Genomic DNA, 27,927 nt, shown 5'->3' on the forward strand with positions numbered 1-27,927 from the left:
GACTAATAGTTGTCCTGTGGACAGATTCTCCCACCTGAGCTGTGGATCTCTGCAGCTCCTCCAGAGTTACCATGGGCCTCTTGGATGCTTCTCTGATTAATGCTCTCCTTGCCCGGCCTGTCAGTTTAGGTGCACGGCCATGTCTTGGTAGGTTTGCAGTGGTGTCATACTCTTTCCATTTTCGGATGATGGATTGAGCAGTGCTCTGTGAGATGTTCAAAGTTTGGGATAATTTTTTATAACCTAACCCTGCTTTAAACTTCTCCACAACTTTATCCCTGGCCTGTCTGGTATGTTCCTTGGCATTCATGATGCGGTTTGTTTACTAAAGTTCTCTAACAAACCCCAAAATGAGGGCTTCACAGAACAGCTGTATTTATACTGAGATTAAATTACACACAGGTGGCCCTCTATTTACTAATTAGGTGAATTCTGTAGGCAATTGGTTCCACTAGAGAAGGGGGTTGAATACAAATGCACACCACACTTTTTAAAAAATTTAAAACCATTTATCATTTTCCTTCCACTTCACAATTATGTGCCACTTTGTGTTAGTCTATCACATAAAATCCCAATAAAATACATTTACGTTTTTGGTTGTAACATGACAAAATGTGGAAAATTTCAAGGGGAATGAATACTTTTTCAAGGTACTATACCTATGTATTGTTCCTGGCTATATGTAAATATACCATTTTCATTTACGCAAGAGATCAAACAGATCTGCAAATTCTCCTTTATATCTAATAAGCCAGGGGTGCACAGAATCAAAATCTTGACTTTAAAGACAGTTCTTGATTAAGATTTTGGACAAGTACCTCTACAACAGTTATTGGAAATCAATAGTGCAATTCAGAAGCAAATTAATCTGGTATTTTATGTATAGGCCATGAATGGAAACGCCCAAACCTTTTTTCACTATCTGCAAAATTTTAAAAGGCATTTATTAAAAGCCCGGAGTAACATGCTGTGTATGATAGAATGTAACTGTTAAGGAAAGCAGTTGTGTCATTGAGATGCCTGTGCCTTTAAGGTACTTCTCCTGGTTAAGATAAAATTGCGCTTCAGTTCAATTTATTGACAGAAGATTTATCTTTACATATCCCCAAGGATTACTCCTGTTCTAGGCTCACTTTCAGACCTTGATATGACCTTGCTGTACTTTCATGTCATGTGTCTGAAGTTAACTGTGTGCTGTAAAATATTTAAAAGCAGACATGGAAAAACTAGTGCATAGCTCCCAACTGTCCCTGATTTCGAGGGACTGTCCCTGATTTGGAGCAATGTCCCTCTGTCCCTCATTCCTCCTCATTTGTCCCTCATTTTGGTCTGATCCTCATAGTTGTATATAAAATGTACTTTTTATCTTTCAAAAAGTGTTTCCCAGTGCTAAACCTTTCATCCAATTTCTAAACTGTTGCATTTGTACATTTTAAGAGTCAATATAAAAGAATAGTAGTGGTAAAAAAAAGTCCTTGTGGATTTAATTTTCCTTTTAAAGGGGGTGTGGCAGGGGGGCGTGTCCTATGCCTACATACGTTTAGTAGGTGTCCCTCATTCTCATCTCAAAATGTTGGGAGGTATGCTAGTGTACCCCAAAATATCAGATTATCAGATAATAACATAGTATTATAATAGGCTGTAAAGGAAACTATAATGATTAGGGGTCAATTTTATTTTAAATCTTAATTGTAAGCTGATTTGTTTTAGGTAATGTTTTATATTTGTCTTTTTGCTATATGTATACAGTCAGCTTGGGCCAATGTAATTATGTATGTACCATACCTGGTCGATGCCTCTAGAAGCTGGGAATTTCCAAAAAAATACCACTACTCCAGCAATCTCCATGGGTTTCAAGGTCCCATGCTGAGTGGCTGCTCTGCTGCATTCTGAGCAAAGAAGGCCACTCGATCGGTGTGGGTGCCATTGTGGGAATGCTTTACATTTAATGACATCATGCTCTCCACCTCGTCTAATCAGAGAATGCTTTGCATTCATTCAGAAAATAGAAAGCATTTGCTGAATGGCGCCCTTGCCAAGCAGCCGACCACCTATATTCAGAATTACAACAGGACAGCTGCTCAGCACTGGACCCAGAAGCAAGTGGAGATCACTGGACTAGCGGTGTCTAGTGGTTTCCAGCTTTCAGGGGCATTGGCCAGGTATGGGTTATACATAGTTATATTGGTCCAAGCAGGACTCAAGTAACTATGGAAAAATATACTATACTTGGAATTCATCTTTAAAATTTAAAGTAGAACTATAGGCAAAACCTATTTTTTTTGGCTAGATTAACCGCTTCCCGACCAACCGCCGCAGTTATACTGCAGCAGGTTGGCTCCCCTGTGCGAGCCGTCGTAGCTATACGTCGGCTCGCGGGATCGGGATAGCAGGCGCGCGCGCCGGCTGCACAGCAGGGGGTGCCGATGCTCGTGGCTGACGGTTGCAATGACCGCCGCCCATGAGCGATCGTGACCAGGAGACACAGAACAGGGATGAGTGTGTGTAAACACACACTTCCCTGTTCTGTTCTGACAGGAGTGACAGATTCCTATTAGCTAGGAACCATGATCCATCACTTCCCCTAGTCAGTCCCCTCCCCCTTCAGTTAGAATCACCTCCCAGGGAACACAACTAACCCCTTGATCGCCCCCTAGTTTTAACCCCTTCATTGCCAGTGGCATTTTTACAGTAATCAATGCATTTTTATAGCATTGATCGCTGTATTAATGCCAATGGTCCCAAAAATGTGTCAAAATTGTCCGATGTGTCCACGATAATGTCGCAGTCATGATAAAAATCGCAGATCACTGCCATTACTACTAAAAAAAAAAATAATAATAAAAATGCTGTAAATCTATCTCCTATTTTGTAGACGCTATAACTTTTTTGCAAACCAATCAATATACGCTTATTGCAATTTTTTTAACCAAAAATATGTAGAAGAATACATCGGCCTAAACTGAGAAAAAATTTGCTTTTTTTTTAAAAAAAATGGGGATATTTATTATGGCAAAAAGTACAAAATATTGTGGTTTTTTCCAAAATTGTCGCTCTTTTTTTGTTTATAGAAATAAAAACCGCAGAGGCGATCAAATACCACCAAAAGAAAGCTCTATTTGTAGGGAAAAAAGGACGTCAATTTTGTTTCGGTGCAACCTCGCATGACCGCACATTTGTCAGTTAAAGCGACGCAGTGCCGAATCGCAAAACGTACTCTGGTCAGGAAGGGGGTAAATTCTTCCGGGTCTGAAGTGGTTAAGAAAAGATTATAACATCTGCAAGATTTATTTTGCAAATGACCACCGATCACTTAGTTCTCAGAGCAGAGAGCAGTGGCAGACAGTCACGGCTCTCCTCTCTGCCCTTTCAGTGATCACTGGAGCGCCAGGCTGGAGAGGGGTGGGCGCATCTGGCTCCAGCTCTCAACTGAAAGCCAGCTGTCAATCAGGCAGCTGGCTGGATCCCGATAATATTGTCAGAATTCTTCCAGAGCCTTGAGTGGCTCTCTGATGTCAGCTGACAGTGGACTTTAGTCTGCTGTTTGCTGATTCTGGGTCACAGGAGTGCAAAAGTAAGCTCTGGCCCTACTTCTTTTTTAACTGGCTGTTGTCTAGGGGTGAGCCAGCGGTTCGAGTCAAACGTAAGTTTGACTCAAACATCGGGTGTTCGCTTGTTCTAAAACGAACCGAACATATGGGGCGTTCGCGGGAAATTTGAGCACCGCGGAATGCCCCATAATGTACTGCGAGATCGCAGTGCATTGCTGTATGATGATTGGCCAAAGCATGCACGTGACCTGCATGCTTTGGCCAATCACAGTGCGCTCTGCTGAGAGAGCTTAATTGGCCAAAGGCCAATTACATAGTGGCCACGTGTAGTGTTGTTGGCATGGACAGAGTAATGGCCCGTACACATGATCCGAATATCTTATGAAAACGGTCGTCTGAAGAAGGATCGTACGATATTCGGATCGTGTGTACACTACTTTCAACAGCCGATCACGACCGTTCATCCGATATTATTCGATCGGACATACCCGGAAATTTTCCTTGTACGATTCCAGATCGTACGAATTTCGTTTAGTCAGTATAGTTGTCATCCGAAAATACAATACAAATACATTACAACACATGACATCACTTCCGATTTTTTTCGTCTGTCGTACGAGAATTTTCGTGACCTTATTTTAGCTATTCAATTTCTACTTGCGACTATTTAGCGAGAACGGTCGTACGATCGGTCGTACAATATTCAGATCATGTGTACGGGGCATTAGATTAAGCAGGCAGGTTATTCAGTTAGTGGCAGTGTATTTGATATATATATACAGTCAGTCTAATATATCTATATATAGATATATAGATATATCTATATATAGATATATCTATATATCTATATATAGATATATCTATATATATATCTATATATAGATATATCTATATATAGATATATAGATATATCTATATATATCTAGATATATAGATATATCTAGATATATAGCTATATATATAGATATATATCTATATATATATATATATATATATATATATATATATATATATATATATACTCTGCATTTAGTATAGCCTTTATATTCAGTGTTTACTCATATTCAGTCAGTGCAGGCAGTGTATTAATATATAAATATATATATATACAGTCTAGTATATATATATATATATATATATATATATATATATTCTGCATTCAGTGTAGCCTATATCTACAGTACATTCGGTGGTGTACTGTTTCTAAAACACTTCAGGCGGTGTATTAATATATATATACAGTCTATATATACATTGTATATATTTCCCCAGAATTATTCGACCACAGTGTTATATTATATGTTAACACTGTTATGTTATATACTGCTGGAGGATGCGCAGTGAATTGAAGGCTCCGATGTTGGTTCACAGGTTGAGGAAGAGAGTAAAGTTAGCCCAGAGAGAGGGGGTGCCACAGAAGGACAAGAAACTGGCAGTCATATTCCCTCAGCTACAGCATACTGCCAAGTTTTCTCCAGTGATGAGGAGGGAGGGGATGATGAGGTCACTGACTGTACTTTGGTGCCTGAGAGAAGAGAGGAGGAAAGTGAGGAGGAGGCACAACTCCAGCGAGGCAGGGTGTCCTCTAGGGGGCAGCTTAAGGGCAGCCACGCTATTGCATCACACCACAGAGCTCCGCAGATGCAGGGCACTGCTGACTCCCTGCTGACTTTTAAAAGTTCCTTGGTGTGGGCCTTTTTCAACACATGTGCAGCAGATCACACTGTTGCTGTTTGCAGCCTATGTCTGAAGCGGATCAAGAGTGGGCAGAACAGCAGCCGCTTGGGCATCACATGCTTGACCAGACATATGAAACCTGCCATGCAGTCCGTTGGCAACATCACTTGAAAGACCCACATCATTGAAAAAGGCGGACTTCTCCTTGCTCCTCATCTCCAACCCTACTATACCTCCAGTCCTCTCAAAAACCTGCACTGAGAGGAATGAAGGTATAGCAATAGATGTCCCAAGTACTTGCAGCCAATCTGCTAGCAGTACACCACCAATTGATTTTAGCAGGCAAATTTCCCTACCCCAGTTGCTGAACCGCAAAAAGAAATTCGGTTCCAGCCATCCACATGCTTAGCGTCTAAATGCTAGCTTGGCCAAATTGCTATATTTTTTATATAATATTTCGCAGCAGGGCCTGTTTCTGCGCCCAATAAGAGTAACTTTTGAGGGGTTACAGTGTTCTGGCGCCACCAAAACCAAAGGCCCAATTTTTCTGCCCCTGTTAAACAGGGCCATGTATTTAGAATTTTGGACATAATATTTAACAGCAGGGCCCGTTTCTGCACCCAGCAAGAGTAACTGTGAGGGGTTACAGTGTTCTGACACCACCAACACCTAAGGTCCAATTTTTCTGCAGAGTATATAGGGCAGGCCATATAGTATATATACTGCTGTTCAGAGTATGTATTGCCTGGGGGCCTGGGAGAAGCCCACGCCATTTTTAAAAAAATTTTGGTGCGGGGTTCCCCTTAATATCCATACCCAACCTGAAGGGACTGGTATGGATTTTGGGGGGGACTGGTATTTTTGGCGCAATGATTTTCATCTATATTGCCGGGAACCAACAATACATTACAGCCGCGAGTTTTAAATGTCATTTTTTCCTTTAGAAATGTCATTTTGCTGCAGTACTGTTATAAACATGGGAAAGATGCGCTACTTTACAGGCATACGATAGACATCCCCCAGGCATGATATTTAAATGAATATTTAATTTTTATTGTTTCACTTTAAGCATTATTAAAATCACTGCTCCCGAAAAAAAAGGCCATTTTTAAAACTTTTTTTTGCATTGATACATGTCCCCTGGGGCAGGACCCGGGTCCCCAAACACTTTTTATGGCAATAACTTGCATATAAGCCTTTAAAATGAGCACTTTTGATTTGTCACGTTCGCGACCCATAGACTTTAATGGTGTTCGCACAAATTTTTTGCACGTTCGCATGTTCTGTTGCAAACCGAACCGGGGGGGGGGGGGGGTGTTCATCCCTACTCTTGTCTAAATTGACTCTAGTATGTAAGATAAGGGATCTTAGATTGTAAGCTCCTTGTGGGCAAGTACTGATGTGAATGTACAGTGCTATTTAAATTGCTGGCACTATATAAATAGGTGTAATAAATAATTCTCAATATTCACATGCAATAGTTGTAAAAAAAAATTGCTATGACAGTTTATACATAGACAAAGAGAAAAAGCTTACAGATAAAGTTCTGTGCCATACACAATACAGTACAGATGATACATTTTTCAACTTAGACCTGAATTTACTTTCAAACTATATTAACTAGATTTGTAGGAGGTAGAAATTAGAGAGAAGAGATTAGAGAGAAGATAACCACCACCAATCCCAAGCATATGAGTCTTAAGACAAATGTTCATGGCAACTGATGGCTCCATCTGGAGTTAAAAAAAAATAAAAGAACATAATCCATTTTGCAATATCATTGAAACAATATGAAATGTATTTTGCTGTGCTGTTTTATTATCGTTGAATCGATTCTTGCAAGTAGTTTGCATCAACTGTGAGAACAGAAGGTTTGTAGGAAACACTATGCTGCGAGCTCGCTGTAGGGCATGTTGTAATTAATGTTTCATAGAGTGTCCTCATATTATACACATCTGTAATTGACTTCTGTAAAGCTTAGAGGCAGCTAGTACCAAGGCCATTCAACCTGAGTTCTGGGTTGTTGAAATTACCATTGCAAGATTGTAACACTTGTAGTTCCTGGTTCAAGACAATCATCTTTTTGGCACGAAATGAAGACATTGAACAGCGAAAGGACCCCGTGACTGAGGAACTTGTGTCGGCGTCTGATGTCCTTCTGCCTCCGCAATATCGCTGAAGACTTTTCCGAAAGTGTATGGTGAAAAGTCCATAAGTTATGGGGTCCAGGCATGCATTAACTAGACCAAAGATGAAAAGGATGTGTGTGGTGGACTGTGACACCTTCTCCTCCATTATCTCTGGGTAGAACCAGTACCACAAGCCCAGGAGAAAGTAAGGCGTCCAGCAGATGATGAAAGAGCTGACTATGACAACACTCATCTTTAGAGTCCTCATCCGTGCTTTTGGAATGTTGTTTTTGGAGCATCGCAAGTAAACTTCCTTAGAGGAAACTAGAATAAAGAAAAGAATCTTAAAATATAAACTGAATCGTTTACCCCAATTTTACACATTCCTGACACCAACACCAACACTCCTAAGCAACAATTTGATGTATTTTTGTTATCAGTTTACTCTGTTCTTATTACAAAGGCACCTGCAATGTTGCCTCCTATATTGTCAAGGTAAAAGTGCAAAAAATAATGAACAGTTTTCTATACACATTCCCCAGTGACCTAAATTTGACTGAATTTTAAATTAAATACTACAAATTTGCTCTTTAAATCCAGGGAAATTATTGCGGCATTTGCAAGAGATATGAACAAGGGTGGGGGGTGGCTGGAAGATAAGCCACCAATCTTCAAGTTGCACCGAAATCAGGGGTCTCCAGACTTTCTAAACAAAGGAACGGTTTACTGTCCTTCAGACCTTGGGGGGGGGGGGGGGGGGGTCAGTGGGAATAGAAATTGTCCTGGTGTCAGTGGGAGTAAACAATGCCCCATCTTTGGTATTAGGGGGACAAGTAGTGAGCCATTGTTGGTATCAATGGCAGGGATTATGCCCTATAGTTGGTGTCAGTGGGAGGAATAGCGCCTCAAGGGCCAGGTAATGGCAAGCAAAGGGCTGCAGTTTGGAGACCACTATAGCTGTGTCTAATCTTTGACCCCTTTGAGTGGTCTCTGTCTTTTTTTTGAAGAAACAATAAGAATCATTTTTTTAACCACATCCCGCCTGACCTATAGCAAAATGACGGCCGGGCAGTGGTTTCATTATCCTGACTAGGCATCATATGAGGTCCAGCTGGATAAGACGCTCGTGCGCGCCCCCCCCAAGGGCACGCAGCGCGGTGATCAGTAGTGAGGTGTGTCGCTCTGACACCCTGCATCTCCGATCTCGGTAAAGAACCTATGACATCCAGTCACAGCTGATCACAGTGAAACCAGGAAGTGTTGGTTATCGGTTTTTCCTCTATTCGCGCTGACAAGGCGCGAGTAGAGGAGAGCTGATCAGTGGCTCTCCTGACAGGGGGGTCTGCGCTGATAATTAGCGCATTGATTATCGGTGCAGACCCACCAAGGATGAGCGCACTTGCCCACCTATAGTGCCAACCCGTGCCCATCAGGGATGCCAATCAGAGCCCATCAGTAATGCCTGTCAGTGCCTCCTCATCAGTGCTACCTATCAGTGCCTCCTCGTCAGTGCTGCATATCAGTGCCATCTATCAGTGCCCTTCATTGCCACCCATCAGTACTGCCTATCAGTGCCCATTAGTGCCGCCTATCAGTTCCCATCAGTGCTGCATATCAGTGCCACCTATCAATGCTGCATATTAGTGCCTCATCATCAGTGCCCATCAGTGCCACCTCATCAGTGCCCATCAGTGAAGGAGAAAACTTACTTATTTACAAATATTTATAAGAAACAAAGTTTCAAAATTTTCGGTTTGTTTAGCAAAAAAAATTAAAAAACCCAGTGGTGATTAAATATCACCAAAAGAAAGCTCTATTTGTGGGGAAAAAAGAAAACATTTTTATATGGGTACAGCGTTGCATTACCGCATAATTGTCAGTCAACGCGCGACAGCACTGAAAGATGAAAATTGGCCTGGGCAGGAAGGGGGTGAAAGAGCCCTGTACCTTCTGCCCCTATCATTTCCTATGTCATTGCTTTTTGTCTCATGATTTTATCTCCTCAATAATCTTTTCTATTTTTGCATCTAATATGGGAGTGCTGCTATCTTATTTTTGTATATCCTGCCGTGTATTGAAGTGGTTTAAGGTAGACCTGTACTCCAAAAATGAAGATCTTCTTTTATACAAAGCATCTATAATTTTAATTGTGCCTAAGTTTCACCTTGAAGATCTACCTTTTGTCTTGAATTGCACCTGAAAATAGCAGTGCCGTTCCAGGTATGTGAAGATGTCCTAAGGCCTCATAGCTGTCTATCTGCAGTGTGAGATCCAAGGCACTAGTGCATCTGACATCTAGTCCTGGGAAATATGATGTGAAATTAGTCCAAGCTGGACCAATGTAACTATGCAATTGAGATCGTATGTGAAGTTTAGACTTAACAATCATCATCATTCCTCATGATTAAATGTTCACTTTTGTAGATGCACTGCAAAGTAACCATTGATATAAATTCACTTCTGTTTATACGTTTTTCAGGAGCATATTTGTATAATACTTTACAATGTAAGTGTAGTTTTCATGGGGGTTGAAGGAATAGAGACTGTTTACTTGGCATAGTAATGCCCTGTACACATGATAAGATTTTCCGACAACAAATGTTCGATGGGAGCTTGTTCTCGGAAATTACGACCGTGTGTAGGCTCCATCGGACATTTTCCGTCGGAATTTCCGACAAACAAAATTTGAGATCTGGATCTCAAATTTTCCAACAACAAAATCCACTGTCGGAAATTCCGATCGTGTGTACACAATTCCGACGCACAAAATTCCACGCATGCTCAGAATCAAGCAGAAGAGCCACACTGGCTATTGAACTTCATTTTTCTTGGCTCGTCGTACGTGTTGTACGTCACCGCATTCTTGACGTTTGGAATTTCCAACAACATTTGCGTGACCGTGTGTATGCAAGACAAGTTTGAGCCAACATCCGTCGGAAAAAAATCCACAGTTTTGTAGTCGGAAAATCCTATCCTGTGTACAGGGCATAAGTGTTCACTTACCATTCTGTGTATTCACTTTGCTAAGTAATCTGCCTCTATTCTATTCTATTAGTAAATCAACCCCATAGAGTTTATGTATTCACAAAATATTTTTTGCAAAGCCATATACAATTGTATGTATATATAGACAGAACTCACGTGTTCCTTTGCTCATGCGCTTGGATATCTCCAGTAGGATCCGTGAATAGCAGCAGATCATGATTAGCAGAGGAAGCAGGAACAAGCAGACAAAGCTCACCATGTTGTAGACGGTCTCCTGCCAGTGCTGCTGGAAGCTGCCCCTCGTTGTACACTGGGTGAAATTGTGTGGCTCTGTGATCGTAACTGTATGAAACAGAAACAGCTGCAAAAAAAGAGACCAGTGAGCTGCCTCATGTCATCACCTTTTCTTATTAAAGGGAAATATTCTCTTCAACCAGGATGTTGCATCAATGTGTTCTATAAACCAGCATTTCTCAACCTTTAAAAGCATGCAAAATCCTCGGGCAATCACCTGATGTATCGTACGGATCTTCTCAACTGAGATTCTTATACATACTGTTAGGTACAGTATTTTACCTCTAACTTCACTGATATGGGCCACCATGCCAACTGTCAATACTGTTTGCCTTTTTTGTCCCATTATTTGTGCCATTTCCCTGTACATATAACTGAAGTTTTTGCCTTTTTTGTAAAACTTGGAATCCTAATAAATTTTTTGTGCTACAAAATCCTCGGGTACCTTAATCTAAAATGTTAAAAACCTAAAGGTTACTTATCAATGGGAAACCTGAGCATTGGTCGATACCTACAATCACGTTGCCAAAATGAATTTTACATTAGCGCCTCATTCATGTCTAGAGGTCCCCCCACCACATTAAAGTTCCCCCTATACATCAAAGGTCCCTCATCACTATAGAGTGCCCCAATCATGAGACCCCCTTATCACATCAGAGCACCCCCATGACAAAGTCCCTCCATCACATCAGAGTCTCCACATCACATTAGTGTCCTCCCCATCCCATTAGAGTCCCCCCTCACCACAGAGTCCTCCCCCGGATCACACAGTCCATTCATCCACAACAAACTGGGTTTTGTGCCAAGGGCACCTTGGAGGAACCCAAATGGTACCCCAGGGCGCCATGGCACCTTGATTGAGAAACACTGCTATAAACATTTTGCCATGATAGAGTTATACACATAATGCCATTTTTACTCAGGAGCAAACTAGTCTGACGTTACAAAGAAAAATAAACGGGAGTGTTGGTGGAGCGCCAAACCCCAAGGCAAGTGAAATCAAGTGTGTGGTCACCAGTTCTTTAAGACACTAGGCTTTTCCCAGAAAGGGTTCAAAGAAGATGCAAATTAGGTGAGTGCTGCAAGTTTACCGTAAGTACAGTAAATGTTTGTTAGTCTCGATAAAAAATTAGAAGGTACAGCTAATGTGTTTTTGGTGGGTCACAACACCCCCTTCACCGGGGCTTGTGTGCTGGCAGTAATAGAAAAAAATACTGGACAGAAAAAAAGAGTCGAGGATTAGCATACAAGAAATTGCAGGTGTCAGTTCAAGCCTAAACTCTTATAGGGCGTACACATGGTCGGACTTTGTTCGGACATTCCGACAACAAAATCCTAGGATTTTTTCTGACGGATGTTGGCTCAAACTTGTTTTGCCTACACACGGTCGCACAAAGTTGTCGGAATTTCCGATCGCCAACCACGCGGTCACGTACACCACGTACGACGAGACTAGAAAAGGCCGGTTCAGAACCAAGCGCGGCACCCTTTGGGCTCCTTTTGCTAATCTCGTGTTAGTAAAAGTTTGGTGAGAGACAATTCGCGCTTTTTCAGACTCGTGGCTTTCAGATCGTTTTCTGCCGTTCAGTTTGTGCTTGTGGGTTTGTATCTGCTCTTCAGTGCGTGCAGTCAGTTCGTATCAGAGTTTTCTGTGTGATCTTGCCTGCTCGTTGCTGTTTTTCAGGTCGCTCTTCACAGGCCTTGCTGTTCTTCAGTGCGTTCTGTTACTTCATTCTGAGCAGCCGACCGTTTTCTAGCCATGTTTCGTATGTGTACTCCTCGTAGAGTTCGTGCTGTGCGGGGGCTTGGTGTTGGGGTCCTGACCTTGACACAAGTCCAGGCCATGAACAGGGTGGGGAGGAGTTCATGGACCAAGAATTGGTTGCTTCAGCGTGACCAGTTCTGTCATATGTCTTTGCTCCGGGAGATCCGTGAGAATAATCCTGATGATTTCAGGAACTTTCTCAGGATGACGGACCCCGTATTTCACCGTTTGTTGGCTTCGCTGACCCCCTATATCAGCAGGCAGGATACCTGCATGAGGCAAGCCATCACTCCGGAGCAGAGGTTGGTCGCTACCCTGCGGTATTTGGCCACAGGGAGAAGCCTGCAAGACCTCAAGTTCTCAACAGGCATCTCCCCCCAGGCTCTGGGGATCATTATCCCAGAGACCTGTTCTGCCATCATCCAGGTCCTGCAGAAGGAGTATATGAAGGTAAGATTTTTATCCTTTTATATCACATTTTATTGTCTTCAATGTTTGATAATATATTGTATTTCTTTCCTCATTCCCTAATTACCATGCTTGTAATATGCTGTGAATGTCCCCTTTGTCCTCATGCATGCTGGATTTTTATGTAATTATTATTTAAGGTCCTTCATACATATTTGCCCTTCAATAACCTCCCCAGCATGGTGTCTCCTAGCCCTATATTCACCTCATGTAGTCACTTAACAATGTATTTTATCTGCTCCATAGTAGTGCTTTACCCCAAACACCCCCTAAAATGTTTGGTAATGTTATTTTTGATTTAAATTCAGGCAGAGTGCCAGAGGCTTTTTTTGTGGTGTCCCCAAATAATTTTTAGTAACCCCCCCTCCCCCCAACTGCTAAGTCATCTGATCCCAATTCTCTATCCTCAATCATCTATCTGCTGACTTTGCCAAACCCATACACACTATACCCATCTCTTTACTGGTCAGATTTATGGATGAATTCCCCAAAGCATGTAGTGCAAGGGCCTGCCTGTATACTTTACAATGGTACTGTTTAAAGTTTTTGTATCCTATTATTATCTTGATAGGTAATAGCAGAATGTCCAAATGTCCTCAAATGTGTACAGTGTGTATTTATATCTTTGACACTTCTTACCTGTCCAGTGGGCTGCCAATAGTGTAACTAAGGAGGGGCTGTTCAAAGTAATACCCATTATTTAGGCATTCATCTCTCAATGAAGTGAAGAGGGTTACCTGTCCAAGATTTCCACACACCCCATAATGTTAGAAATGGCCCATGAGAGGGGGGAGGGGGGGAATATGATAGGTGTACCTTATACTTTGGCCTTGTTAAATTCCCCTTAATAAATGCTATCTGGAGGTTGCCCCATAATGTTTGTGTCTAATCTGCTTGCCATGTTTCAGAGTAAAAATAGTAATGTTTATTGTTTTTTCCTCAACAGTTTCCTTCCACGCCACAGGAATGGCAGACTGTGGCCTCCCACTTTGCCCAGCGGTGGGACTTTCCTAACTGCGGAGGGGCAATTGATGGGAAACACGTCCACATCGTCCCACCACCCAACTCGGGGTCGTACTATTATAATTACAAGGGGTTTAATAGTATAGTGATGTTGGCGGTGGTGTCGGCTAATTACGACTTCTTGTATGTGGACGTGGGGAAGAATGGCCGGATGTCCGATGGTGGAGTCATCGCCCAGACAGAGTCCTACAGGCGTCTCCAGAATGGCAGCTTGGACTTGCCAGCTCCAGAGGACAATGTTGAAGGACTCCCATTTGTGTTCATTGCTGATGAAGTATTTGCGCTGGGGGACCACCTGATGCGGCCATTCCCGATGAGGACCCTCACCCCGGAACAAAGGGTTTTTAATTACCGGCTGGCCAGAGCCCGAAGAGTGGTGGAGAACACATTTGGAATCCTGGCCAGCCGGTTCCGCCTATTTCTGACACCTATCCATATTCCGGAGTATAAACTGAACCATATAATACTTGCGTGCTGTGTTCTCCATAACTTTTTACGGAAACATTCGGCCAACTATGCTGGCTCAGTTGGGCCTGAGGCTGGAATCCTACATCAAACCACACTGACGGCGCTTGAAAGTGGCCGTCCTGGCTTGCCCTCCCTGAGTGCCCGTGATGTCCGGTTACGCTACCTGGAGTTCTTTGTGGGTAGGGGGGCTATCAATATGCCAGACAATATGTGAAGCCTTTTTCAAATAAAAAAAAAAAAAAATCTTTGTGGACATTTACTGCTTGTGTTTGTTTGAGCTGACCCTGACAGAAATGTGTGGAGTCCAGAAAATGTCGTGATTGTGTAACCTTATACAAAGCACTGTTGGCTGTTATTTACTAAATGCAAAAACACATTTCACTACAAGTGCACTTGCAACTGCACTGAAACTGCACTTGTAGTGCAAAGTGGATTTGCCCTTAGGAAATAACCCCCATTTACTCATAAAACAACAATTACATCACCCCAAAAGTGTTGTAGCGTTGAGACAATAATCCACACAGTCTTGATTAACAATCTTTTTAATACCTGCACAATCACATGTGCATTTACCAAAGGTTTTGCTGACAAACCAACATGTTTGTTGTCTAACAATTTTTGTGGTGGCATTATCCCAAATCAAAATGTCCATTTTATAGAAAACAGGCCTGTGTAAAACCAACAAGAAAGACACAAATCTTGGTCTTACAAAGTTCACATTTGGTAGAACTTGAAGGCAATATCAGACATGAGTATTTAGGAACTGTGTTTGATATAGCGTTCAGATGGGGGGAAGTCACCCCAGGAAAAGCCAAATTCGGAAGATGCACACAAATTTCCCAATGTCAACATGTGCTACCTGCCATCACGGGGGATCAAGGGATGTGTTTTGGGGGAGAAAGCCCTTCCTCACCGCTACTTTATTATTGAGGAAGGGGTTGCACCCCCAAAACGCGTCCATTGATCTCCCGTGATGGCAGATAGCACATGTTGACACACTGTGTGCATCCTCTAAATTTGGCTTTGGGAAAAATCACAAAAACATTTAGCACATTGTAGCACACAAAAGAAGAAAGTGATTTGGAGGGGTTTTAAACTCCCCCCAAAACATCAATGATGTTTTTATATTTTGGAATAACATCATTGATGTTTTGCTTGATGATTTCCAATTGTAAATTACACCCCATGATCTCCCCGATCAGGATCTGGGCACTTTCGGATGTGAAAGGATCTTCATCCACAACCTCACGATCACCTAAAAAGAGAGGAACCCCAAAATAAATTTGGTTTAAAAAAAATGCCGCAATCCATCTCTTATCTGAGCCTGTGGTCGCAGACACTCACCTGTTGTGGTGACTAGTTCCACCACGTCTTCATCCTCCTGCTCAGCTTGTGTTGGGGGGATTTCACCTTCTTCCAGAGGTGGGGGGTCTCTGGTCTCCTCGGATGAGGGATGTCCTCCGAGTCTTTTCTCCCCTATGTTAAACAAAAATGGTATAATTAGCACACAGATATTTGATGGCAGAACTATAAAGATGAAACATTGTTTGAAAGTGGGGTACAATTATCTATTTTAGCAGAGTTCCAAGATGTAATTTTTTTAATGCCCTTTGTCAACCTGCAATACTTTACCTGTTTAGTACAAGCTTCACAGATGGAGACCCCCCTATAGTGTACACTGGAGCACCTGTGTGGCCCCCCTAATTAAAATGGTGTTCTTTTGTCCCACACTAGAGCTCCAGTGTCCAGATGTGAAAACAGCTGCTGAGTGTCCTCTCCTTACACAGAATCTAGTTTGCATTTCATTCTAGTAACAAAGCCATCTACACAACCCAATTCTTTTAAGACAAGTATAGGGCGTCAAAATGGTGGCCAAATGCATATGGGCTAAACAATGGTATTTTATATTTGGAACGAAAAATGTTTGATCCGAACGAATAATGTGCCCATGAACATGAAAGTTGCCATTTTAAACTGTACAACAGTTCCTAAAAGCACATGGAGCAGCACGAATGTAATAAACACAAAAAGAATAGGAACACAGCACAACTACTTACTTTTTTGCAGCACTCTCCGGATCTTTCTGTACTGCTCATGTTCTCGTAATTTCAGGTCCGACCACCGCTTCCTGAGCTGATCTTTCGATCGTCGTACCCCGAATTTCCGGTGCAGACTCCTGACCACTTTCGCCATGATCTTGGCCTTTCGGACATTGGGGTTGGGGTAAGGCCCATACTTTCCATCATAGTCGGACTTCTTCAGGATGTCCACCATCTCCAACATCTCCCCAAAGGACATATTTGAGTCCTTAAATCTCCTTCTGTATCGGGACGTTTCAGGCTCCGGCCTTTCCTCCCCCTCCTCCTCGTTGCTACAATTAGCACGCACCTGCTGTCTATCCGCCACGTGCTCTTCCCCCACTGCGCCGAATGAAAAGGGGCGGGAAATAGACTAGAAAGAACGTCAGGGGCGGACGGAGTTATACGCATGCGCAGTGTGTATAAAGCGAAACACACGTGCGTCTTACGTACGATCTGTGAGCGGAGGAAGGAGCATCGGAGACGCCGATCGTGATAACGAAGGTAAGATCTAAACTTGCGTCTATACTGCTTCGAAATGGAAGCCTATATTGTAACAAGATTAGGGGAGTTTTGCCTGACATTAGGGTTTGTCTTGTGTTGTGTCTTGCAGAGAAAATGGATGGCTTCAATGACCACAATTTCCTGCCCCTGTTCATAGACAAGTACAGGGAGCTGCCCTGTCTGTGGCAGGTCAGACCAGTGGTGTATCCAGGGTATGGCAGATATGGCAAGTGCCATGGGCGCCATGTGGAGGGGGCGCTTGTGAGTGGCTGGGCAGCAAGGCACTTATCACATACTTGCCAGCAACAGTTACAATTTTGTTGGGACATTCCCGGGTTTTGGACCTGCGGCTGTCCTGGGTTGTTTCCAGAAAAATCATTTTTGGGCATGGATGAACTGGGCTGAGGTGTCTGACCCCCCCCCCCTAAAAAACTTGAACCGCTCCGCTCTCACCCAGCGCCGCCCACACAGTGTGCTGGGAGGGATGTAGCAGCCAGCTACAGCTAAGTAGATAGCAGGGGAGTCCTAGCCAATCACCGCCCTCAGAAGTGTCAGCTGACTGCCATCACATGACAAGAGAGATGGCTGCCACCTGTTGCATGCCGCTGATGGTGTTGGTTTCCTCAGTCCTGAGGGCGCAGAGCTCGGAGGTGTCTGTCACCCACTCTCCAGGAGCCTCAGCACAGTGCCCAGGAGGAGGAGGGACACTGTGACCTGTGCTGCCCTGAAAGACATCATCAAGCAGAACAGGTGAGTGATACAGGCTGACTGGGGGAGGGAGATCATAGATAAGGTGAGAGCTCATTACAGAGCTGATACCAGGAGGAGCGCCCTTTGTTTATGACATGTAATGAGGATGGAGGAGTGCTCATGGCAAAGGTGATATCAGGAGATGGGTCTCTCTCTCACACTGTGTCACAGCTGCAGAAGTCTAAGCAGCAGCAGCAGCTCACCTGTCCTGTATGCAGTTAAGCCAGCACCCACACTGGTTGAAAATTATTCCCTCGCTCTTCGCTTTATCTATTTACACTGCACACATGACGGATGAGCACATTGATGATTAGACTTCTGGAAGACGCTGCAAAAGTGTGACACAGTATTCCTGATGATTTGATTTGTTTGGTTTTTAGATGGCCTTTAAGGATTTGGGCTGCTCAGGCTTGGATCTTCACAGACTTTTTAACCATTTATTATCTTACTAATTGTGCTTGGAAAATAGACTGTTGGTAAGCCAGAAACTGCAGTCTCCTATCACCTCCTGCACTATGTCTGCAGTCTCTGATCATCTCCTGTACTATGTCTGCAGTCTCTGATCATCTCCTGTACTATGTCTGCAGTCTCTGATCATCTCCTGTACTATGTCTGCAGTCTCTGATCATCTCCTGTACTATGTCTGCAGTCTCTGATCATCTCCTGTACTATGTCTGCAGTCTCTGATCATCTCCTGTACTATGTCTGCAGTCTCCTATCATCTCCTGCACTATGTCTGCAGTCTCTGATCATCTCCTGCACTATGTCTGCAGTCTCTGATCATCTCCTCCTGTAATATATATATATATATATATATATATTTATTTATATACATATATACACACACAAAGACATACACTGACATCATACAGGTATGTATGTCAGTGTATCTTAACGATAGTGTGTGTGTGTCATTGTTTTTGTATGAGTTACTGTGTGCACCAATGTATTTTAATGACTGAGTGCCAGTGTTGGTATCATCAGTGGTGTGTGTGTGTGTGTGTGTTGAGTGTAGAAAGAGTAGAAACAGAAAAAAATGACTTTGAGCACATCATAGACCAGTTTGCATTAGTGAAAGCAAGGAAGGTACAGTTGTAATTTTTATGTAGTGCCAATCCATAATTTGTTAATTGAAGGATTAAAGAGCTTGACTTGTCATTTTGTTAGCTGTCTTTTCTGCTAAGGTTATCTGAAAGATGGGTTTCAAATGTTTTGACAGGGGCGCAGTTTCAGTGCTTGCCATAGGCGCCATTTTCACTAGATACGCCTCTGGGTCAGACACCCCCACTATAACCACAAACAGAAGAGGCAGGCAGCGCTGGAGAAACTGCTGGAGTTGGTGAAGCTGGTGGTCCCCACAGCAACCATCCCCTATTTAAAAGCTAAAATTGGTGGCCTGAGGAGCACTTATCTTAGGGAGCGCAAGAAGGTCACGGATTCCCAGAGATCAGGAGCTGGAGCAGATGACATTTATGTCCCCAGGCTGTGGTACTATGAGAGACTGCGATTTCTGTCAGACCACACTGAAGTCAGGGAATCCCTCTCCACTCTTCCTTCCACGCTTCCTTCCATCCCAGCTGAGGCTTCCGATGTCCAACCTGGGCCTTCCAGCCAGGAAGAAGTGGAGGAGCCCAGCTGGAGTCAGGTATAGCATTCCTCTACAGATTTCAGGACAATAAATAAATGATGTTTACTAGATGCTATTATTGATCACTAATTGCTGATTGAAAAAAGTGTTTTACATATCAATAGACAGTAGTGGGCACCCAAAATTGGGACAAAAATGAAAAATGCTGGGCTCAGAAGGATAGTCTGTTATATTTGTTAACATTCAATTTGCAGCAGTCAGGAGGTGAAAATTGTGTGTGATTGATGAAAACAATACTAAAACTATGTCCCTTTTTCATACACAGGAAGACCTCAGCCAGGAGGAGGCTGTGGAATGTGGCAGTCAGGAGGAGGCGGGGATTAGTGGCAGCCAGGAGGAGGCGGGGATTAGTGGCAGCCAGGAGGAGGCGGGGCTAAGTGTCAGCCAAGAGAAGCCTGGGACCAGTCGCAGCCTGACTGAGTCTCAGGTCCCTCCCCTCCGCCTTACATACAAAAGGGCCAGGAAGGCCACTCCCAGTCCTGTGCAGGATTCAGCGTACAGGCTGATCCAGGAGGCTTCTGCGTCCTTACGAGCCTTCCCCAGTCCTGAAGAGGCCTTTGCCTGCATGGCTGCCACCAAATTACAGGGCATGCAGGAGGGTCAACGCAGGCTCTCTGAGGACCTGATTTATAAAGTCCTACGTAAGGGGTTGAGTGGGGAACTAACACCCAAGACAGATGTCATTGAGATCGACGATCCTCCTCCTCCTCCTCCTGCTGCCACAACTCCACCACCACAGCCACAGCGTGGAAGGAAGCGTGGAAAGAAGACCAAAGAGTGATGACCCTGGGTTCAGTCTGGTCTGACAGAAGATGCAGTCTCTCGTATGACCACAGCCTGGGGACACAGATGTCATCTGTTGCTTTCCGGATCTCTGGGACTTCTGGACCACACTGCCCTCCCTTAGATAAGGACTCCTCAGGCCACCAATTTTGCTTTTAAATAGTTGATGTCTGCCCTGGGGGTCCAAGACTTCGCCCACTTCTGCAGTTTCTTCAGCTTTGCCTCCCTCTTTGTTTAGTTGTGAGCCCTTAATAAAATTTTTTAGGTAAATTATACTCTCCTGTGTGTGTTTTCATCCAAAAAGGACAGTTTGTTGGTGACGATTCAGGTACATTTCTAACATAAAATGTGAAATTAACAAGGGACAACAACACCAAACAATCTCCTACAGATTAAATATAACAACATATCAATGGTGTTGTGGGAACTTGTCACAAAAAACACACACAAACATTTTCGGGAGTACAAATCAAAATCGCAAAAAAAAAAAAAAAAATAGAAACACAAAAAAAGATTCTACATTAAAGCCAAAAAAAAAAAATATATACAAAAATATGTTGTCAGATGTGAGAAATCAAAATATATTGAGGGAATCCTGATAAATAGTAATGAAATAAGTTTGTGAGAAGTGTGTGTGAATATGAGCAGCAAAACTACTTAATTCTTGTCACATTATAAAGAAGAAGAGAGTGCGCTGTATTAAACCATTTTGAACATTGCAGCGTGACGAAAGTGCTGTATCCATTGCGAACGCTAAGTTTACCAGAACGAGCTGTCCCATCTCGGAATTTCTTCTGAGCATGCGTGGCACTTTGTGCGTCGGAACAGGCCACACACGGTCAGAATTGACACGATCAGATTTTGTTGTTGGAAAATTTTATCTCCTGCTGTCCAACTTTGTGTGTCGGAAAATCCGATGGAAAATGTCCGATGGAGCCCACACACGGTCGGAATTTCCGACAACACGCTCCGTTTGGACATTTTCCATCGGAAAATCCGACCGTGTGTACGGGGCATTACTGTCAAGTATTTCTTTTAATACTGCCAATACACAAGCCCCTGTTTTGGGGGCGAGTTGTGAGCCCCAAAACGCAAAGACAAATGAAAAACAGAAAGGCAGAGCATCTGAGAGAAAAAGAAAGGATTTGAAGAAATGTCATGTTTGTATTGCTAAATAATCTCATCAGGATTTTGCCTGTTTACGTCACAAGTAAGGCTAGCCATAGCAGCTTCAGCCCCAGGGCTGAACAAGACAAATCAATAAATTCCTTCATCCAAGCTAAACATAATTATTGGAGGAATTTTCCCTGCCAGCTATTGAATTCAGACAGCCTCCGACAGCTGCAGCTGACAGAATACCTGAACTGTGACTACATCTAATTGTATGCAATCACTTTTCAACCAACAATTTTTAGGCTCCATTCACAAGAAGTCGTTCAGCTCACAAGATTTCTGGCAAGATCATGGGGTTTTTTTTTTTTATTGATCAAATAGAAATAATTAGAAAAAAACTTTCAATGATATATTTAACAGCCTAAAAGGCCTAATAAGAGAGGTTTATTGTTATAGTTTATATGCACATTGAGCTGATTGATTAAAGTGGCTGAAACTGACAAACCTAACTGGCAACCCAACAGCCACACATACAGCAAGAGTCAATCTGTTGGCTAGAACAATCAAAGTTGAGGGTAGGGTATATGCGGAAGTAGCCATAAACATGCTGATCATCTCCCAATACTGTCAAAACTATCAGGATCAAGTTAGAATCATGAAATATATTCAACTGTCTTTTTGAAACTAGGAAAATTGATATGTTTAGATCCCCTTTAGCTGAATTTTTTTTTTTTAAATGAAGAATGGGAAATTAGCTGGAAATGCAGCTGATTATAATTAATTAATTTTTTATATTGGACGGTGTTTGGATAAATTCATCAGTTAGGATCTTGCAGTGTATAGTTTGCTAAAATGATTATTCCATAAACTATTAATTAAAATTAATTGATCAAAAATAATTAATCAAAAAATAATAATTTATAACCAATCAAGGCAAAAAAAATGCAGTTCATTTATGCAATATTTGCAAATTTCCCTGTCTCCTATTCCTTTAAACCCTTCCAGCCTAGCGTGCGCGCTCCTGAGTCCAGCATTCCGTGTCCATAGACGCCGAATGCAGGACTTGGCTCCGCCCCCTGGTGGCCGCATCATTAGATTTGGTTGACAGCAGCAGGAGCCAATAGCTGCGCTGCTATCAATCTATCCAATCAACAGCCGAGAACCCCCTAGCAGAGAGAAGGCACGTCCCCGTGGGACAAGTTCGAGGGTTCAGGTAAGTAAAACGGGGGGGCTGGGGTCGGTCACTGACAGGTGTTTTTTTACCTTAAAGCATAGGATGCATTAAGGTGAACAAACATGAACCTTTACAACCCCTTTAAGTGTATCTTCATTCCCGGGGTTGGGACGGAATTCTCAATCACATGATCACTATTATTGGATGTCACAGTGGTCATATGATCAGGAGCTGTCCCACTGGCCCCCAATCATTACTAGAGACAGAGAATTGCTTACAGCAGCTCAGTCCTGTGCTAGAATTGTGCCTTAGGGTGAGCGTGCTCTCAGCACAGAAACCCCGGCTACCCATGGATGAATATGGGTGTTAAAGCCCACCCTTTTTGTCACCGCACACACAGTTAGGCCCATATATATTTGAACACAGGCACAATTTTCATACTTTTGTCTCTGTATGCCACCAGAATAAAATGAAAATGAAACAATCCAAATTAATTTGAAGTGCAGACTTTCAGCTTTAATTCCAGGGGCTGAACATTAATATCAAGTACAAATTTTAGGAACTGCAACCATTTTTACACACAGTCCCCCCATTTTCAGGGGCTCAAATGGAATTGGACAAATTAATATAATCATAAATAAAATGTTAATTTTTATTATTTTATTGAGAATCCTTTACTGGCAATGACTGCCTGAAGTCTGGAACCCATGGACATTACCAAAGACTGGATTTCCCCCTTTCTAATGCTTTGCCAGGCTCTAACTGCAGCTGTCTTCAGTTGTTCTTTGTTTGTGGGTCTTTCTGCCTTTAGTTTTGCCTGCAGCAAGTGAAATGCATGCTCAATTGGATTGAGATCAGGTGCTTGACTTGACCATTGCAGAATATTCCACTTCTTTACCTTCAAAAGCTCCTGGGTTATTTTTGCAGTGTGTTTTAGATCATTGTCCCTCTGTACTAGAAAGCACCGTCCAATCAACTTTGCTGCATTTGGATGAATCTGGGCTGGCAGTATATCTCTAAACACTGCAGAATTCATCTGGGTTGCTTCTGTCTTCTGTCACATCATCAATAAACACCAATGACCCAGTGCCACTGGAAGCCATGCATGCCCATGTCATTACACTGCCTCCACCATGTTTTACAGATGACGTTGTGTGCTTTGGATCATGAGCTGTTCCAAGCCTTCTCCACACTTTTTTCTTCCAGTCATTCTGGTACAGATTAATCTTAGTTTCATCCGTCCAAAGAATGCTTTTCCAGATCTGGTCTTGCTTTTTTATATGTTTTTTGGCAAAGTCTAATCTGGCTTTTCTATTCTTCAGGCTTATGAATAGTTTGCACCTTGTGGCGAACCCTCTGTATTTGCTCTTGTGAAGTCTTCTCTTGATTTTAGACTTTGACAATGATACACCCACCTCCTGGAGAATGTCCTTCACTTGTCTGGATGTTGTGAATGGGTTTTTCTTTACCATAGAAAGGATCCTACAATCATCCACCACTGTGGTCTTCCGTGGACATCCAGGCCTTTTTATGTTGCTGAGCTCACCAGTGTGTTCTTCTTTCCTCAGAATGTACCAAACTGTTAATTTGGCCACTCCTAATGTTGGTGCCATCTCTCTGATGGATTTGTTTCATTTTTGAAGCCTTACAATGGCCTGTTTCACTTGCATGCACAGCTCCTTAGAACACATGATGTATCACAGCAATAGATTCCAAATGCAAATACCACACTTCAACTCCAGACCTTTTACCTGCTTAATTGATGAAGAAATACTGAAGGAGTAGCCCACACCTGGCCATGAAACAGCTTTTGATTCAGCTTTTGATTCAATTGTCCAATTAATTTTGGTCCCTTCAAAAAGGGGGATGACTATTCTTAAGAGCTGTAATTCCTAAACCCTTTGTCCGATTTGGATGTACATACCCTCAAATTAAACCTGAGAGCGTGCACTTTCACCCCATATCCATTACATAATGCTAGCTTGAATATGTTTTGGTAAATACCTGAAAAAAACGAAAATTGTGCCTTTGTCCAAATGTATATGGACCTAACTGTATGTGTTATGTGGACTGCGAGAGGTTAGAGACCCTATAAGTACAAAAATACCTACTGATCTGCCAGAAATGTACTCAGCCTTGATGTGGGCTAACAATAAACAGTATTTTGTAGACAGTTGTGTTGTCAGCCCTCCCATTCGCAGATCTTGCAGTGAATAGTTTGTTAAAAATTATTAATAGTTAATGAATAAATTAATAATGAAAATCAACCATTCCCACTGTTAGATCTCTACAATATAAAGGCTTATTATCCTGTAGTCCAAGATAAGACCTAGGAGGACTGTTTTAGATAACACACATCAGACACAGGAAAACTCTGAATTTCTGACCATCAGGTTTTTTCTGTACTTATCAAACCCATAACATCCAACTTTTCCTCATTTGGAGGGATTGTCTCTCTTTTGGAATAAAATCCCTGTGCCCCCCCCTTTCTTCCTCAGCTGTCCCTTTTTGTGGCCTGTTTTACAGATCTCTATAAAAAATTCACAATTTAACTGTCAAACGTGTTTTACTGCACTAAAATTAAAAGTCAGCAGCTACAACTCCTGTAGCTGCTGACTTTTAACGAAAGGACACTTACCTGTCCAGGGATGCAGTGCCATCCTTACCCGGGCTAGTTCTTCACTAGCCTTTGTGTTCCCAGTGCCAGCATCCTTACTGTGGGCAGCTGACTATGCGGCTTTCGGCTTCACAGCCGGCTGCCCACTGTGCATGCGCGAGCCACGCTGTGGTTTGTGAATGGTCCTGCAGACTTCTGGGACCTGTGACGTCAGGGAGGGAGGGGGAGTTGAGAACTTCCGCTTGGATCGCCTAGGTGAAAACTAGGTTGCTACTCCCACCCAAAAAAAATTACATGCCAAACATGGCATGAGAGGAGGACTTAAAGCGTAATTTCCCCTTTAGGGTGGAGTTCCGCTTTAACCTTCAGATTATTCCTTTTGTTATTTTAAAAGCCAAGATAAAAGAAAAGTAGTGGCAAAAATAAAAGTAAAAGTAACTTTGGGTTAAAGCAATCATTTTTTGCTTGTTAATCATCATGGTCCATGTTACTGGAAGGGTGGCAGGGTGGTGCGTTCCTCACTTACTTCATCCTATAATGCGTTCCTCTTACCCATCTCACAATGTTGGGAGGTAAGCAAACCATTAAATTAAATTACTTTCAATATTATACAACAGACCAAAATAGTGCACATAAAGGTACACACTAACAAAAATCGAGCAAACGATCATCCAGTTTTGCTCGATGTTTCACAGCAAGTCAGAACCGAGGATGGAAATAATGTACAAAAATTCTTCTACGACAAAGGCTTTTTTTTTGTTGTTGCTTATTGTTTCTGATCATGTGCGATCTTTCGTATTTGATTTTTCTCGTACGAAAACAACGCACATTAAAAGGAAATTGTTTGTTCTCTTCATATACGAGAAATATTTTGGAGTTTGTTCCTTTGTAAATTTTCGTTTGGAAAGTCTGAATCAGATGTTGAAAGTTGTGTACACACTATATGAAAATTGATTGATCATGTCTCGAATTAAATTTTTCTTCCAATTTTCTCATAGTGTGTACCCAGCTTAAAGCGAAGTTCCAGCCACTAAAAAAAAAAAAGAAAAGTCAGCAGCTACAAATACTGTAGCTGCTGACTTTTAATATAAGGACACTTACCTTGTCCAGGGATCCCGCGATGTTGGCCCCCGGAAGCCCCGAATTCCATCGGCTCGGGTGCAGGCACCGGCATTGCAACTAAGGGAAACTGGCAGTGAAGCCTTGTGCTCGATTATTCTAAGCCTAGGTTCATTTGGAATTCTGCTTTAAGAGAAGTTAATTGTTAGTGTCTACATACACTTATCTGAGACTCCTGACCTTACTTTCCACCAGTGTTTAGATTTATTTATCATGGTTGATCATTGCTTCTTGACAGTTTTTTTTGACTGTCCTTTCATTCTCTGCTTGAGCTGCAGGCAGCAAAGTAGAATAGGCACTTCCACCAAAGAGAGTAATTATTTCTGTTGTGTTGGCAAAGCTACATATTTTACTAGCAAGGGCTAAGTGCAGGAACGCTCATATGGGACCTGCACAGTTACTTTTGGCCTTCAAGGATGTCTAGCTTCTTGACCAGTGTAGTCTAAATGTCCCCTTCATTCTTATCGCTGTTACCCACTTATCTCCAACCCGTACCTTACCCACCTCAAATAATGAGACCACACTTATATTTTATGGAGTAAAATGGCCATAACAGCCTATTTTATTAAAACAAACCAACTAAATAACTCCAAACCACTATATATATATATATATATTATATATACTGTATATATAAATATAATAAACAATAACATAACCTGTTAACCCCAGTCTGATGGTCTCTGACGGTGACCCACCTTTTAACCACGTATAACCACATACCACACCAATGCACTGTGGGACCTTTTCCAAACTGATAGGCCTCCAGCTGTGACCGCTCGGAGACAACCCCTTCCCACAGTGCAACCATTCCAGTATTCCATCCACCGTTCAGGAATACACCGGAGGGGCACATACAAACGATGAGCCCCCCACCCCTTTTTGATCCCTCCGTTTACTGCCACCGTCAAAGACCACCAGAAGAACACCGCCACAGCCCGAAAGGGTGACAACCTTACCCTTGAGGGCACCTCCACACCCTCAGGGCCCGTTCTATCCCTTCCTGTAAACCCATAGCCATAAGTCAATCCCCACTTCAGAGAGACGAACTCCATCACTCCTCAAGTAGAGCCCCACATTTTTTCCAAGCTCTCTGTGCCTAATCACAATACCCCCATTCTGTGCCACGAACCTACCCACTACTTTGTTGATACGAGTCTTACTGATGCTCACCACAGATCTAGCCCAACGCCATGTCGTTATAGCCACAATGTCAGACCACAGCAAAAAGGGGTACCCGGGAATTTAGTGCGCAAGTGCGTGAAATCGGATTTAATATCCGCGATCAGGTCCCTGACTGTCCGGATCCCCAAATCATTCCTCATGTATCACTAACACGTCAGGTGGTCTATCCAGCCTTACGTACCTCTCCACCTCCACCATCACTCTACCCCACCTCATCCCGGGTATCCCCAACCATCTCCGATAAGCCTCCCTCCTGGAAAATACCCAATTGCCTGCCATCCGGTCTTACGTCTCCTCTCCTGGCCCCCCAACACACCTAGGAGTGCCCTATGATCCAGACAAGGCGTACTGAACCTCCATCTGAAACGACAAACAAATAACATAAAGGCAGCAACACACCTGTCAACTTAACACAACCATATCACAACATGCGAATCCCACATGCACCCTCCTTTTCCTGTAAACATCCAAGATAGTTTTTTTTTTTTTTTTATATCTATTCCACGGCCAAATGAGGCCTAATATAAGACCGAAATCTCACAAATCCCATCTTCCAATTCTGCGCACAGCCGCCTCATCCAACCCACATCTGGCAG

The 27,927-nt window shown here is 42.7% G+C and overlaps 1 protein-coding gene across 1 annotated transcript in view; it reads right to left on the reverse strand.

Moving 5' to 3' along the window:
* Positions 1–6,708: 6,708 nt before the first annotated feature.
* LOC141131326 (gonadotropin-releasing hormone II receptor-like) overlaps positions 6,709–27,927 on the reverse strand; it is a 59,392-nt gene continuing 38,173 nt past the window's right edge. Inside the window, exons 3-4 of the mRNA XM_073618462.1 lie at positions 10,499–10,703; positions 6,709–7,681 (exon numbers count right to left, since the gene is read on the reverse strand). Coding sequence (XP_073474563.1) covers positions 7,206–7,681; positions 10,499–10,703 — 681 coding nt within the window. The 3' untranslated portion in view covers positions 6,709–7,205. The remainder of the gene's footprint in view (positions 7,682–10,498; positions 10,704–27,927) is intronic.

This window comes from Aquarana catesbeiana, linkage group LG03 (genome assembly GCF_042186555.1).
Source record: "Aquarana catesbeiana isolate 2022-GZ linkage group LG03, ASM4218655v1, whole genome shotgun sequence".
Lineage (NCBI taxonomy): Eukaryota > Metazoa > Chordata > Amphibia > Anura > Ranidae > Aquarana > Aquarana catesbeiana.